At 44.2% G+C, this 12,838-nt stretch overlaps 1 protein-coding gene across 3 annotated transcripts; it reads left to right on the top strand.

The window, feature by feature from the left end:
- Nucleotides 1–1,263: 1,263 nt before the first annotated feature.
- LOC139375251 (rho GTPase-activating protein 11A-like) lies at nucleotides 1,264–11,635 on the top strand. Of its 3 annotated transcripts, XM_071116862.1 has the most exons (12): nucleotides 1,264–2,008; nucleotides 4,599–4,666; nucleotides 4,805–4,901; nucleotides 5,014–5,270; nucleotides 5,376–5,539; nucleotides 5,647–5,787; nucleotides 5,948–6,022; nucleotides 6,444–6,617; nucleotides 6,715–6,853; nucleotides 7,095–7,203; nucleotides 8,197–8,314; nucleotides 8,452–11,635. In XM_071116862.1, exons 1-12 carry the CDS (start codon nucleotides 1,877–1,879, stop codon nucleotides 9,960–9,962), a joined length of 2,985 nt encoding a protein of 994 aa, XP_070972963.1. In that variant the 5' UTR covers nucleotides 1,264–1,876; the 3' UTR covers nucleotides 9,963–11,635. The 3 variants fall into 3 exon arrangements, with proteins under 3 accessions (XP_070972963.1, XP_070972966.1, XP_070972964.1); XM_071116863.1 differs by lacking the exon at nucleotides 5,948–6,022 and having other exon boundaries at nucleotides 1,325–2,008; nucleotides 8,452–11,529; XM_071116865.1 differs by lacking the exons at nucleotides 8,197–8,314; nucleotides 8,452–11,635 and having other exon boundaries at nucleotides 1,293–2,008; nucleotides 7,095–7,909.
- The last annotated feature ends 1,203 nt before the right edge of the window (nucleotides 11,636–12,838 follow it).

Genomic DNA, 12,838 nt, shown 5'->3' with positions numbered 1-12,838 from the left:
AATACCTGGTAATGCTGGATCACAGAAATACCCAGTCACAAGGAACAGACAGCAGCCCTGCAATGGTGTTCATGGGAAGACGTACAAAGACACTACTTATAATGAGTGAAAATCTTCTGAGACCAGGGATGGAAAACTGTCAGCTGGAGAAGTTCAAAGAAAGACAGCAGAAACAGGCAAAGTACTACGACACCTCTGCTAAGGATCTCACAGAGCTGCAATGAGATGACAGGGGGAGAGTTCAGCCACTCACAGGACAGAAACAGTGGTGGCAGAGGGCCACAGTAGTCAGACCTGTGGAGCAAAGGTCCTATGAGGTGAAGACAGAACCAGGACAAGTCTTCAGGAGGAACAGGCGACACCTGAGGAAGAGCGGAGAAATAGAGGAGGATTTCCCCACTGTTGAGGTACCTGGCACATAGCCAGTAAACAGAGCACCAGCTGACGCCCAGCAGGGTGCTGAACACAACCTGGAGGTGAACGCTGCACATCAACAAGAAGATCCAAACATCTCAGGTCAAGCACCTCCTGATGTAATCAACACTCCCCACACAAGGTCTTGTATAGGTCTTCTGATGGCCCTACACCTGAATAATGAATGGACAGTCAGACAGTAAACAAACATTCAGTTCACATTTAAGTTTATTGCAGACATGGACTACAAGCCAAAGTTAGATTGGGTCTGCCCTTGTATAAAAAAAAAGAACATGTAGCAATATTGATGTTACCCATATTGATGTTACACAGGAAACGGAAGCCAGTGGTTACTTACTATAGTAATGTGCTGGTTGACAACATGCCTAGTAAAGTTTGCTTATATATCTTTGTCTGTCTTGACTACAACACAAATCATATTGAAACAGACAGCAGGAAGGGGCAGAATAGAGGAGGCTATTGTTACAAGATTACGGGTGAGTAAGACTTTAAATGTGATAGGAAATAATCAGACAGGAAAGTGTGATTATTGCCAGGAAACAGAGACAGTGGAGCATGTATTTTTACAGTAGCTTGTGGGTGCTTTATATGCACCACAGTCAGTTATGATTGCATGTCAACTTATATTTACTAAATAATTATTAACATATGTCTACTGTATGATGTTTTAATAGAAAAGGGGCTGAGTTAGGATTTCGTTTCTCAGTCTCTGGCCCACACTCCAGTCCATTAGGTCGCGGTAATGCACCATAATGTTGGATGCCAACAGCCGATAAACCCCAACGAAGAAGAAAAATAACATTGTGTGGGTCTTAATATTTTGAACCCACTCTAGCCAATCAGAGCGGAAGATGTAGAAACGCTTTTGCCGTTTAAAAGATGTGCGGAAAAAATATTTCAGGGAAACGTAGTCTGCAAGCAATATAGCTAGCTAAGGAATATCAGATTATATAAAAACAAGAGAATAGCTATGTATTCAGGTAAATGCTAGAATACAGATTTAGGCATACGGTAATATACATTAGTTATGGTTAGCTAGCTATGAGAATTGTTAACGTTAGATGATATCGAACGTGGGCTAGTCACACGAGAATGATCGCGCCTAGCTGGGTCGATTCTGCTGGGACTGGATAATTGGCAGTGACTCGGCGGTTGCTTTTAGGTCGACCTAGCTAGTTGTAAGTTACGTGTAGAATGATTTGGTATGTCAAGTTAGCGAGATTGTTTTGAATGAGAAGGGCATACGCAAAGAATTGTTGGCGATTTAAAAGGAAGGAGACGTGCGGACGTGGGTTACGATAACTCATTTAGCTGTTATACTGACGCGTTAGATTCAAGAGGGATAATAGTAGCTAAGCATAGACCTGCAAGTTGGCTAAGTTGGTACAGTATGTGTTGAAAGTTTAAGAAGGCACAGTGAAAGTCATTTGTAAAGTTAAAGATGAAGGTAATGGAAAGAAATGTGATGCGCCTGGCTATTGTGCAACACCTTCGTACTGCTTATGGGATAAAGACTAAGAATTGGAACAAAAACAAAGCAGGCACCAGCTGCAAGTTGACAGCTAACAACAAGGTAACTAAGTCTATTTTTGTTTAGCTTACAAGCTAGATAAACACTCAAATGCTTAACGTTACTCTTAGACAGAATTGTCAAAATTTGGTTGTAAAACTGCCTGAATGAGTCAGTTGGTGGGCTAAGTAGCTAACGTTAGCTAGCTAAAATTCCATGTTTGCAAACCGAGAAACATTGTTACGGAAGTGGTTTGTTTTTGTAACAGATTAGTGTAATTTAGGCAGCAGGTTAGGATAATTAACGTCTCAGGTTATGACAATGGTAACGAAGTGGTGTGAAAAGAGTCCTTTTGAGAACCATTCTGGCTGACTAGCTAATTTGCATTCAGTCTGAGCACTTTTGTTAGCCTGTCATTGTAATTCACGTTCATTGTTGGATTAGTCTCTTCGTCTGAATTGTGTTGGGGGTTCATAACTAGCTAGTTAAGTGCATCAAGATGGCCACCATTCTTCCTGTACCCAAGAAGGCAAAGATAACTGAACTAAATGACTACATCCCCATAGCACTCACTTCTGTCATCATGAAGTGCATTGAGAGACTCGTCAAGGATCATATCACCTCCATCTTATTGGCCACCCTAGACCCACCTCCGTTTGCATACCGCAGGTCCACAGAAAATGCAATCGCCATCACACTGCCTTATCCCATCTGGACAAGAGGAATACCTCTGTAAGAATGATGTTCATTGACTAGAGCTCAGCATTTAACACCATAGTACCCTCCAAAAGCATTATCAAGCTGGAGGCCCTGGGTCTCAACCCCGCCCTGTGCAATTGGGTCCTGGACTTTCTGAAGGGCTTACCCCAGGGGGTGAAGGTTGGAAACATCTCTACTTCACTGGGGCCCAACAAGGGTGCGTGCTAAGCCGCCTCCTGTACTCCAGTTCACCCACAACTGCGTGGCCATGCACGCCTACAAACTCAATGATCAGGTTTGCAGACAACACAACAGTAGTGGGCTTGATTACCAACAACGACGAGACAGCCTACAGGGAGGAAGTGAGGGCATTCGGAGTGTAGTTTTTGGAGAAAACAACTCACTCAATGTCAACAAAACAAAGGAAATGATCGTGGACTATCCACATCGAAGGGACAGCAGGGGAGAAGGTGGAAAGCGTCAAGTTTCTCCGTGTACACGTCACAGACAAACTGAAATGGTCCACCCACACGGTGTGGTGAAAAAGGCGCAACAGCGCCTCTTCAACCTCAGGAGGCTGAAGAAATGTGGCTTTTCACCCAAAACCCTGACATACTTTTACAGATGCACAATCAAGAGCATCCTGTCAGGCTTTATCACAGCCTGGTACGGCAACTGCACCACCTTCAACCGCAAGGCTCTCCAGAGGGTGGTGTGGTCTGCACAACGCATCACCGGCGGCAAACTACCTGCCCTCCAATGTCACAAGAAGGCCAAAAAGATCTTCAAGGACAACAACCACCCGAGCCACTGCCTGTTCACATCATCATCCATAAGGCGAGGTCAGTACAGAGGCATCAAAGCTGGGACCGAGAAGCTGTTTTTCAGTCTCTATCTCAAGGCCATCAGACTGCTAAACAGCAATCACTAACTCCGAGAGGCTGCTGCCTACATTGAGACCCAATCACTGGCCACTTTAAATTAGTCATTAGTGACTTTAAACAATGCCACTTTAAATAATGCCTCTTTAATAATGTTTACATATCTTACATTACTCATATCACATGTATATACTGTATTCTATACCATCTACTGCACCTTGCCTATGCCGCTCAGCAATCGCTCATCCATGTATGTATATGTACATATTCTCATTCACCCCTTTAGATTTATGTATATTAGGTAGTTGTTGTGAATTTGTTAGATTACTTGTTAGATATTACTGCTGTCGGAACTAGAAATACAAGCATTTCACTACACTCACATTAACATCTGCTAACCATGTGTATGTGACCAATAAAATTTGATTTGAAGTGAATTGTTGCGAATGATTCAAATGATTAACAATAGTAGACACATTTGGCATACATAATAGTGCACTGGACTGTTTAATTGGGCTTGGTGATGAGACGGTAGTACAAGGCACATGCTTGCCTTTAGGCAGTTAGCCTAATTTGATTTCAGGCAATTGGTTTGGTCCATTAAACTTGTACTTTCCTTGGGCCAGGTGAAAATTACTGGCAGAAAATGTACCAAGTAAAAGGCACAGGGCTGTCATTATACTGTAGTAGGCTATAGGCTGTTGTTTTTCAAAAGCACAGCTAGGCACCTATTTTCCAGTCTCCCTCTAAAATACTTAGCGGAATGTTTGACGCTTGGCAGCCACAACATAGCGCTAGCTTGTATTTGATCAGGTGATGAGTTACTAACTACTTCCTTGGGTAGGGGAATGCCTAACTGTTGTAAAACAGCTTTCAGGGCCTTCTGTTAAATGGGGACAAATCCCGTGTAAAAACTTGTGCCCTTTCAGACATTTCCGTGGCGGGAAGTTGGATGGGATACCAAGTCAAAGCTTATTAGTGAGCTTAGGCCTATGTAGAATAATTTAACCAGCTACCATGCAAAGCCTTCCTTATTGAAATCAAACATGAACTTGTTTTATCATGTTTTCCAGGTGAAAGTGTTTGGTGTACCGCTGGAGAGCCTTCTGCAGTACAATGTGGAGAATGCAAATATACCATGGTAAGATAAACACCTGTCTTAGCTAGAACTTCAACTTTCTAACAACATATTTTGTCGTCCTTCATTCGTGCGTGTTAGGCCAACATTCTCTGTCCTTTGTTTTTGGTCTAATGTTTCTCCCATCCCCTTGCTCTCCAGTTTTCTCATAGATGCATGTGCAAGTCTGCTGGAGCATGTGGATACAGAGGGCTTGTTCAGAAAGTCTGGCTCTGTTGTTCGTCTGAAAGCACTCCGGGTGAGTGATGGCTGGAGATTGACCCTGCTGAAGTTGACCTTGCTATGAATAGGAAGGCTCTGGCTGCTGGAATAGTTAAACACAAGGCCGGATTGTTTTTTTTTCTGTGCAGGTGAAGTTGGATAAGGGTGAGAGGTGCCTGTCCACTGCCCTGCCATGTGATGTGGCTGGCTTGGTCAAGCAGTTCTTTAGGGAGCTGCCAGATCCCGTTATGCCTACAGAGCTGCATGATGCCTTCCTCAAGGCCCAGCAGCTGCCCACAGAGGAGGACAGGACCTATGCCACCCTGCTCCTGTCCTGTGTACTGCCTGACCGGAACATGAGCATTCTACGTTACTTTTTTGGCTTCCTCAACAAAGTCTCTCAAAGGTATGATTTCACAAGTTTGTCTCATTAAATAGTATCATTTCACACTGTACCATTTTGGACTTGGTCAATCATTTTTTCTCAATCTGGTTTTGCTTTTTCTCTCAGGAGTGGTGTGAATAAGATGGACAGCAGTAACCTGTCTGTGATCCTGGCTCCCAACCTCTTACACGCTGGAGACGGGGCAGACAAGATGAACGCCAGCACAGAGAAACGCCTCAAGCAACAGGCAGCTGTGGTCCACTGCCTTATAGAACACGCTTCAGACTTCGGTAGCAGTTCAAGCCTTGTTATTGTGGTGTCATCAATCAACTGGTAATTGAAAGTTAAAAGGGAATGTTCATAGCAAACCGTGTCTAAATGTGTCTCTGTGTGGTAGGTGTGGTACCTCAGTTCATCATGGAGAAGATTCCAGCCATGCTGGGCTGTGAGGCAGATGTTCTGTTCCCTACGCTTGAGCGACTAGAGGACTTGGACACAAATTCAGGGGCCAAGAGGAGATGCAGGCGCAGTCTAGGGGGTAAGATACCCTGGAAGAACATTGCTCGTAGAATTTGTATTTTTTCCAGCATTGGGTCGTCTTTGAAATTATATTAAACGATCCAATGTTATAGGCTTATTCTTCCTCTTCTGTAAATCTCCATTGAATTTCAAGATATGGAATGGTTTTTGCATTGCAGATATGGTCAATGGAGCTCTGAATAAGTTAAAAACAAATAGAACACCCACAAATACTCCCCAGTCAGACAGATATGGTAGGTACCGAGGTCATGTTTCTCCTCCTGCCGTCGAATGAGAGCATCAATGCCCCGTAGCTCTGACGCATTCATTTAATTCAGCCTGCAACAGGGAATCAGCTGCTTGTCTTTCACAGAAATGTAACTCTTAATTTAAATTTGTTTTCAGATTTTTTTTTCCATTTGCGCTTATGTAGTGAATGCGTAGTAACACTGTCTTGACCTTTTTTTCCCCCGCTATTACATTACTGATTTGATGGCTGCCCAAATTGTCTTGCCTACTCTGTCTGTGTGCTTGTTTTTGGCTTTAATTTTCTTAATCGACGCAAATCAAGAATTTTAGTGAATTATTTCAGCTGTTCTGAATATTTATCTGTGGGAGACTATGACCTAATAATGAATTAATTCTTGTGATTTTCTTTTTTTTTTACCCCACCAGTCTTTTCCTCTGCAACTCCTGTGATAATTACTCCCAGCTCCAAGAGAGAAATTCCTTTGGAATCTGGTCATAGTTATGGATTCTCCAACAAGAAACGGCGATCCATCAAAAAGAACCTTGGTGTAGAATTATTTCCTAATTCTCTGTTCGGTGGAAGCTCCACTCCTGGACCAGGTAACTCCACAATGACTCACAGCTGTATTTAATCTAAGTTTTTATTTTTTACTAAAAAGTATTCATGTGCATTGAGTTTGTTGCTCCTGTTTTTCAGGATACCTTGACCCAAGTGCCTCAAAATCCCTCGACTCCTCCCATAATGCTTTGGCCTTAGTTGGGAGGTCCAGCGGGCAGTCTGCCAGCTCTGCAAGGAGAAAGAGCAAACGACTGAGTCGCCGACATTTTGTCGACAGGTACATACGTCATGTGGTTTATCAAAGGCTATTTCCTGATCCTATGTGGAATTGAAAATGTATTGCTCAAGCAGATGACAACTTATGTCTAAGCTGATAACGATCTCAAACACACCAACCTTTTCATGTCACACTTCTCTCTGTTGCATCGGAGGAGAGGCCTTCTTATTAAATGTTTATATTGTATAATATTTTATAACTTGACAATGGTTGAAACAGTATGTTCTTGTCTGTTTTTCAGAGTAGAGTCGGGGAAGGCTGGTTGCTTCTCTCCCAAGGTCACCAAGAAAGAAAATGTTCGCAAGTCCCTGCGCCTTCGCTTCAGCCTGGGCAAGAGCAGCAGAGATCCTGTAAGTGCAGATACCCATGTATGACCTCACACTGATTATCTGCCCCTCAAATGGGAGGAAAAGACTGCTCTCAATCCCAGTCTTGACGATGACCCCCCCCCCCCCCCCCCCCCCCCTTAGCAAATTGACTAATTGTATTAATCAGAATAAATCATCTACATTTATGCTTGGGGTGCAATTGTAAGGTACAATTTTGCACAGTAGCACTTATTTCTAATCTTTTTAGTTTCTTTTTTTTTTGGCTGTTGATTTTATAACAGTTTGGGCAAATGTTTACTTTCAGTAATGCATGCTCAGTTAATAAATTGACTGGAGACCATTTTGAGGTTGTGAGCTTCTACTTGACGTAAATCAAACGTTCTTGTTTTCAAGGCGAGAATTCCGTTATTTCTGCATGACTGTTCTGTAACATTTTAATGGAATGTTTATACTGATAAACTAGTGAACCAAGATGTTTATATTCTCAATTCTAGGATCTGAAATATTTAATATAAGTGAAATCTAACATTTTAAGACTTTAAAAACATTTAATATTAACCAAATATTATATTTACCTAAACTGAACTGTAACTTGGTTTATGCATGGGTCACTTTATAATGGCATACTGATGTATATTTGCAATTTTAATAAAACAATATTGACCAACACTAATTTCCTATGGCATACTGATGTATATTTGCAATTTAATAAAACAATATTGACCAACACTAATTTCCTCTGAGTAACTTTTTACCATACACCGAAGACCCTTAAATTATGATGCATCAGATTTTCAAAACAACTTTATTTGTCACATGCGCTGAATACAACAAGTCTTTACTGTGAAATGCTTACTTACAAGCCCTTAACCAACAGTGCAGTTCAAGAAGAGTTAAGAAAATATTTCACATAACTTAACAAGGTTTTAGTGTAAGGCAACATTATATGATTGACTAAAAAGTACATAACTCCATCCCAACAATGTCATTTCTTATTCCATGCTGGCGATTCAGAGAGAGGGTTCAGAGTTCATTGGTTGGCGACTTGCCACTCCAGAGAGCACCACCAGTTTTTGCTTCAAAGACGGCAAATTTAGCCCTACTGTTTTGCGAAACAAGAGTGCCTCAAAGGGTGAGTTGCTTTTTTAAAACCTACTAACATTATTTATAATGTACTTTCATAATTTGTGCTAAAGTAATGCATGAAATGGATCAGTGTTTGTTGTCCCTTGTGGGAAGTGATGTCTGCTAATGCCCACTGCTCCACAGGCTCCAAGTTTTACAGTAAGTCAGAGGACAACCTGCTAACCCCCCAGTGTGACGGCAGTGCCCTCCGGACGTCTTGGAGTGGGGAGACCCCTGACGAGGGCCATGTCTTCAGCGGAGGCTCCTTCACCGACACCCCCATTAACATGTGTCTGAAGAACAACTACTACTCTGAGCCTGCCATCGTGGTGGCCAAGCCCCCCATGGTGGCCAGCTTCCCCAAGAAGCTGTGCTGTGCCTCCAGAGCTGAGAGCCTCGAGAGTGAGTGCTCATTCAGCCGGACTCTGACCAGGCCCACCCTGCTCAAGATCAAAAGAGCCTTCACTGAGTCCGGCAGCGACCTACAGGGAGTACTGAGGGATGACGGTGCCCCCTCTGAAGGGGGCAAGGCAACACAGCCTGAGAACACTCAAACAGATTCAACTCCTTCTGAATCTTCTACACTCAAAGGTGTGTCACCAAACAAAGAGCGTTCTGGCATGCCAACTCCTTGGAGGCATCTGGCTGATGACCACAACATCACATTTGGTCAGATTGAGTTTGTTCCTCTGTCTCCCTTGTATATAGATAGTGCCCTGTTTGAAGTGGGAGGATGTGGCAGTCTGTCAGAGAAGGCCTGTGACTGGTCACTGTGTGCTGGTGACAGGTCTATAGCTGGAGAGGCAGATACTGTGGCTGAGCAAGTGAACTGCAGCAAGCTGATCGATGCCCTGGACATCCAGAGCCCTGCTCACTTCACACGCAGCATTGCTGCTGGGGTCCAGTCCACTCCATACAGAGCTTCAGGGCCGGAGTACTTTCAGGAGCTCAAGACCCCTCTTCCCCCTCTGGGTACAGTGCCTGTAATGGTACATGTTGAGGCTGTGGCATCCCCAGAACCCAGTGCCCACCCCCAGAGGCAGGAACAGCAGCCGTTGGAGCTGCCTTCCCCAGGCATCCTGGAGACCTGCAGACTAAGGGTGGTAGACCACATCCAGCGCTTCAATAAGCTCACCCTGTGTTCACCCAAATCACAGGCCAAAGCAGTCAGGTCCCCCCTCAAGTTCCAGCGTACTCCTGTGCGCCAGTCTATCCGCAGGATCAACTCCTTGCTGGGGGGCAGGTGGCCTGTACCGGCTGGTATCACCTCCTCCAGCCAGGTAACCACCATCCCTGTGGGAGAGGCTGTCAGCCTGGAGAGTGGCCTGTCTGCTGGGGCTCAGCGCCAGCCAAACGATCAGGGAGGCCCCACACTTGACAAGGTCCGCTCCACAAAAACCTGCTCTCCTCCAGTCCCACCCAAGAAGCCAGCCCGCATCGCCGGCAAACCCAGGAATTACACTCTAAGCGACGTGACCAACAAGGTACAACTGAAGACCAAAGGTGTGACACCTGTTAAAGACCCAGGAGGTGAAGGTGAGAGGTCTGTGGTACAGCAGGTGGCTGAGAAGGATGTGTATTACTACAGAGGCTCCCCCAGGAACCTCCTCAACGAGGGCAGATTGCTGTCAGCCACCAAGCCCATAGACCTCTAGTCTAGTAGAACTCACCCTTCACTATGCAGGTCTCCCTATCTGGATATATACTGTCTCATTATATAGCTTCAAAACATTCCCTCAATTTTTGTGTCTTCAGTTGTTTTCAGGGATTTAATTTATTTTGCTTCTTAGATGCTGTTCTTTGACTGCTTGGGGTGACTGATCTGTTGCATTGCCTTACTAGTTTACTCTGTTGGTAAAATAGTTTTGCACATGCATATCAGTGTAAAGGAATGTTTATTTTTTGAAGGTGTTTGTAGTCTGTTAGACTAGTGTGAAAGGCAATTGTTGAACGGTTGGGTGTATGGCTTGAAGGTGTTAGAGTTAAAGGACAACACCACTTTATAACCAGTTATTATGCTGTTCGTATATGCCCCACCATAAGATCTGAAACGAATTTGTCTGTCATACTGCACGATTCCTAGTTTTTGTCATTTAAGCTTCTGCACTGCCCTCATCTACAGTATACGGCAATTCCCAGGGTGCGTTTCACCTACCAGGATGCAATGCTCCGTCCAGTCGACAGTTAGCTTTACAAGCTTCATCTGAGTGCATTTCATATTATAATGCTTGCATGTATATCATGCTGAATATATGTTCATCCCACTGTCACCAATCAACTGCATTACACTCAAATAATAGAATTTAGATGCTAACGAATGCTAAGCATAAGTTACTGTATCTGAGGGTTAGCTAGCATTCTAGCTAGCCTGACTGTTACATCCGAAATAGGTTTTTGCAACAATAACAGCTGAGTTTAATCTTAGCTACTGTCTTAAACAACATCCAAACAACATGTAGGCCTGTTAGAACACATGTATTATGACATTTACAGGCAAATCACTATGGAATCCTAGTCTCTCATTTAAGCCTGTATATTTTGTGCTGACATTAGCAATGTTAGCTAAGTAGCTAACCCTGTTCCATTGGAAGTAGTGTGCTCAACAATAGCTGCCAAATATAGCCTTAGCAACCATCCAACAATATTAGGCCTATTGGAACTAATGAGAATATAGTCTATTTGGAGCTGCAACTTTGTTGGTGGTGGGAGTGGTTTTGTCAAATGGAATCATGGCGATTTGAGCCTTGAACAACAAACACATGGATGTAAACTAGCTATACATATCTATAGGTTTTTGAGCGTCTATTTATTTACAGATGTTATTAGACGAAGACAACCGAGCAACATATGATCAGAACTAGATGGGTTATATCGATAGCTGAAAATGACTGTCCATTTATTTTATTAGTCATTTCAGGGATCCTACTTGAAAAAATAATCTGGTTTTGCACATCACTAAACAGTCAATATACATGAAATCATGAAGTTACACAAACTGTGTAAGACTTCATAACAACCCAGATGTTAGAAGTGGCAAATTTGCCCGTTAAGGTTTTATTTTTGATTATCTTAATTTTTTCATTGCGATCCTAATTTGGTAAAGGTCTACGAAACTGTTTCCCTACTTTTATTTTCTAGAATTACTATGTTCATTTGCTTTGGATTAAACATGTGAACTGACCAAGACGCCTTCGGGGGGAATTTATGAATAAAACTTGTCAAGCCGTATTTATTTAAAGCACCTCTGCATTGCAGTCTGACCATTTCAAAACTTGTCATTTTTGTTAAATACACTGCTCAAAAAAATATAGGGAACACTTAAACACAAGTCAATCACACTTCTGTGAAATCAAACTGTCCACTTAGGAAGCAACACCGATTGACAGTACATTTCACATGCTGTTGTGCAAATGGAATAGACAACAGGTGGAAATTATAGGCAATTAGCAAGACACCCCCAATAAAGGAGTGGTTCTGCAGGTGGTGACCACAGACCACTTCTCAGTTCCTATGCTTCCTGGCGGATGTTTTGGTCACTTTTGAATGCTGGCGGTGCTTTCACTCTAGTGGTAGCATGAGACGGAGTCTACAACCCACACAAGTGGCTCAGGTAGTGCAGCTCATCCAGGATGGCACATCAATGTGAGCTGTGGCAAGAAGCTTTGCTGTGTCTGTCAGCGTAGTGTCCTGAGCATGGAGGCGCTACCAGGAGACAGGCCAGTACATCAGGAGACGTGGAGGAGGCCGTAGGAGGGCAACAACCCAGCTGCAGGACCGCTACCTCTGCCTTTGTGCAAGGAGGAGCACTGCCAGAGCCCTGCAAAATGACCTCCAGCAGGCCACAAATGTGCATGTGTCTGCTCAAACGGTCAGAAACAGACTCCATGAGGGCCCGACGTCCACAGGCTGGGGTTGTGCTTACAGCCCAACACCGTGCAGGACGTTTGGCATTTGCCAGAGAACACCAAGTTTGGCAAATTCGCCACTGGCACCCTGTGCTCTTCACAGATGAAAGCAGGTTCACACTGAGCACATGTGGCAGTCTGGAGACGCCGTGGAGAACGTTCTGCTGCCTGCAACATCCTCCAGCATGACCGGTTTGGCAGTGGGTCAGTCATGGTGTGGGGTGGCATTTCTTTGGGGGGCCGCACAGCCCTCCATGTGCTCGCCAGAGGTAGCCTGACTGCCATTAGGTACCGAGATGAGATCCTCAGACCCCTTGTGAGACCATATGCTGGTGCGGTTGGTCCTGGGTTCCTCCTAAAGCAAGACAAAGCTAGACCTCATGTGGCTGGAGTGTGTCAGCAGTTCCTGCAAGAGGAAGGCATTGATGCTATGGACTGGCCCGCCCGTTCCCCAGACCTGAATCCAATTGAGCACATCTGGGACATCATGTCTCGCTCCATCCACCAACGCCACAGACTGTCCAGGAGTTGGCGGATGCTTTAGTCCAGGTCTGGGAGGAGATCCCTCAGGAGACCATCCGCCACGTCATCAGGAGCATGCCCAGGCGTTGTAGGGAGGTCATACA

Source organism: Oncorhynchus clarkii, chromosome 19 (assembly GCF_045791955.1).
Source record: "Oncorhynchus clarkii lewisi isolate Uvic-CL-2024 chromosome 19, UVic_Ocla_1.0, whole genome shotgun sequence".
Taxonomy (NCBI): domain Eukaryota; kingdom Metazoa; phylum Chordata; class Actinopteri; order Salmoniformes; family Salmonidae; genus Oncorhynchus; species Oncorhynchus clarkii.
This window is presented reverse-complemented; position numbering and strand designations above follow the sequence as displayed.

Bases quoted from the DNA above. Each gene is read 5' to 3' on its own strand.
- LOC139375251 (XM_071116862.1), top strand. From the start codon at position 1,877: ATGAAGGTAATGGAAAGAAATGTGATGCGCCTGGCTATTGTGCAACAC. The intron at 6,854-7,094 runs GTACATACGTCA...TCTGTTTTTCAG, and splicing joins CGCCGACATTTTGTCGACAG to AGTAGAGTCGGGGAAGGCTG. The intron at 7,204-8,196 runs GTAAGTGCAGAT...CTGGCGATTCAG, and splicing joins GCAAGAGCAGCAGAGATCCT to AGAGAGGGTTCAGAGTTCAT.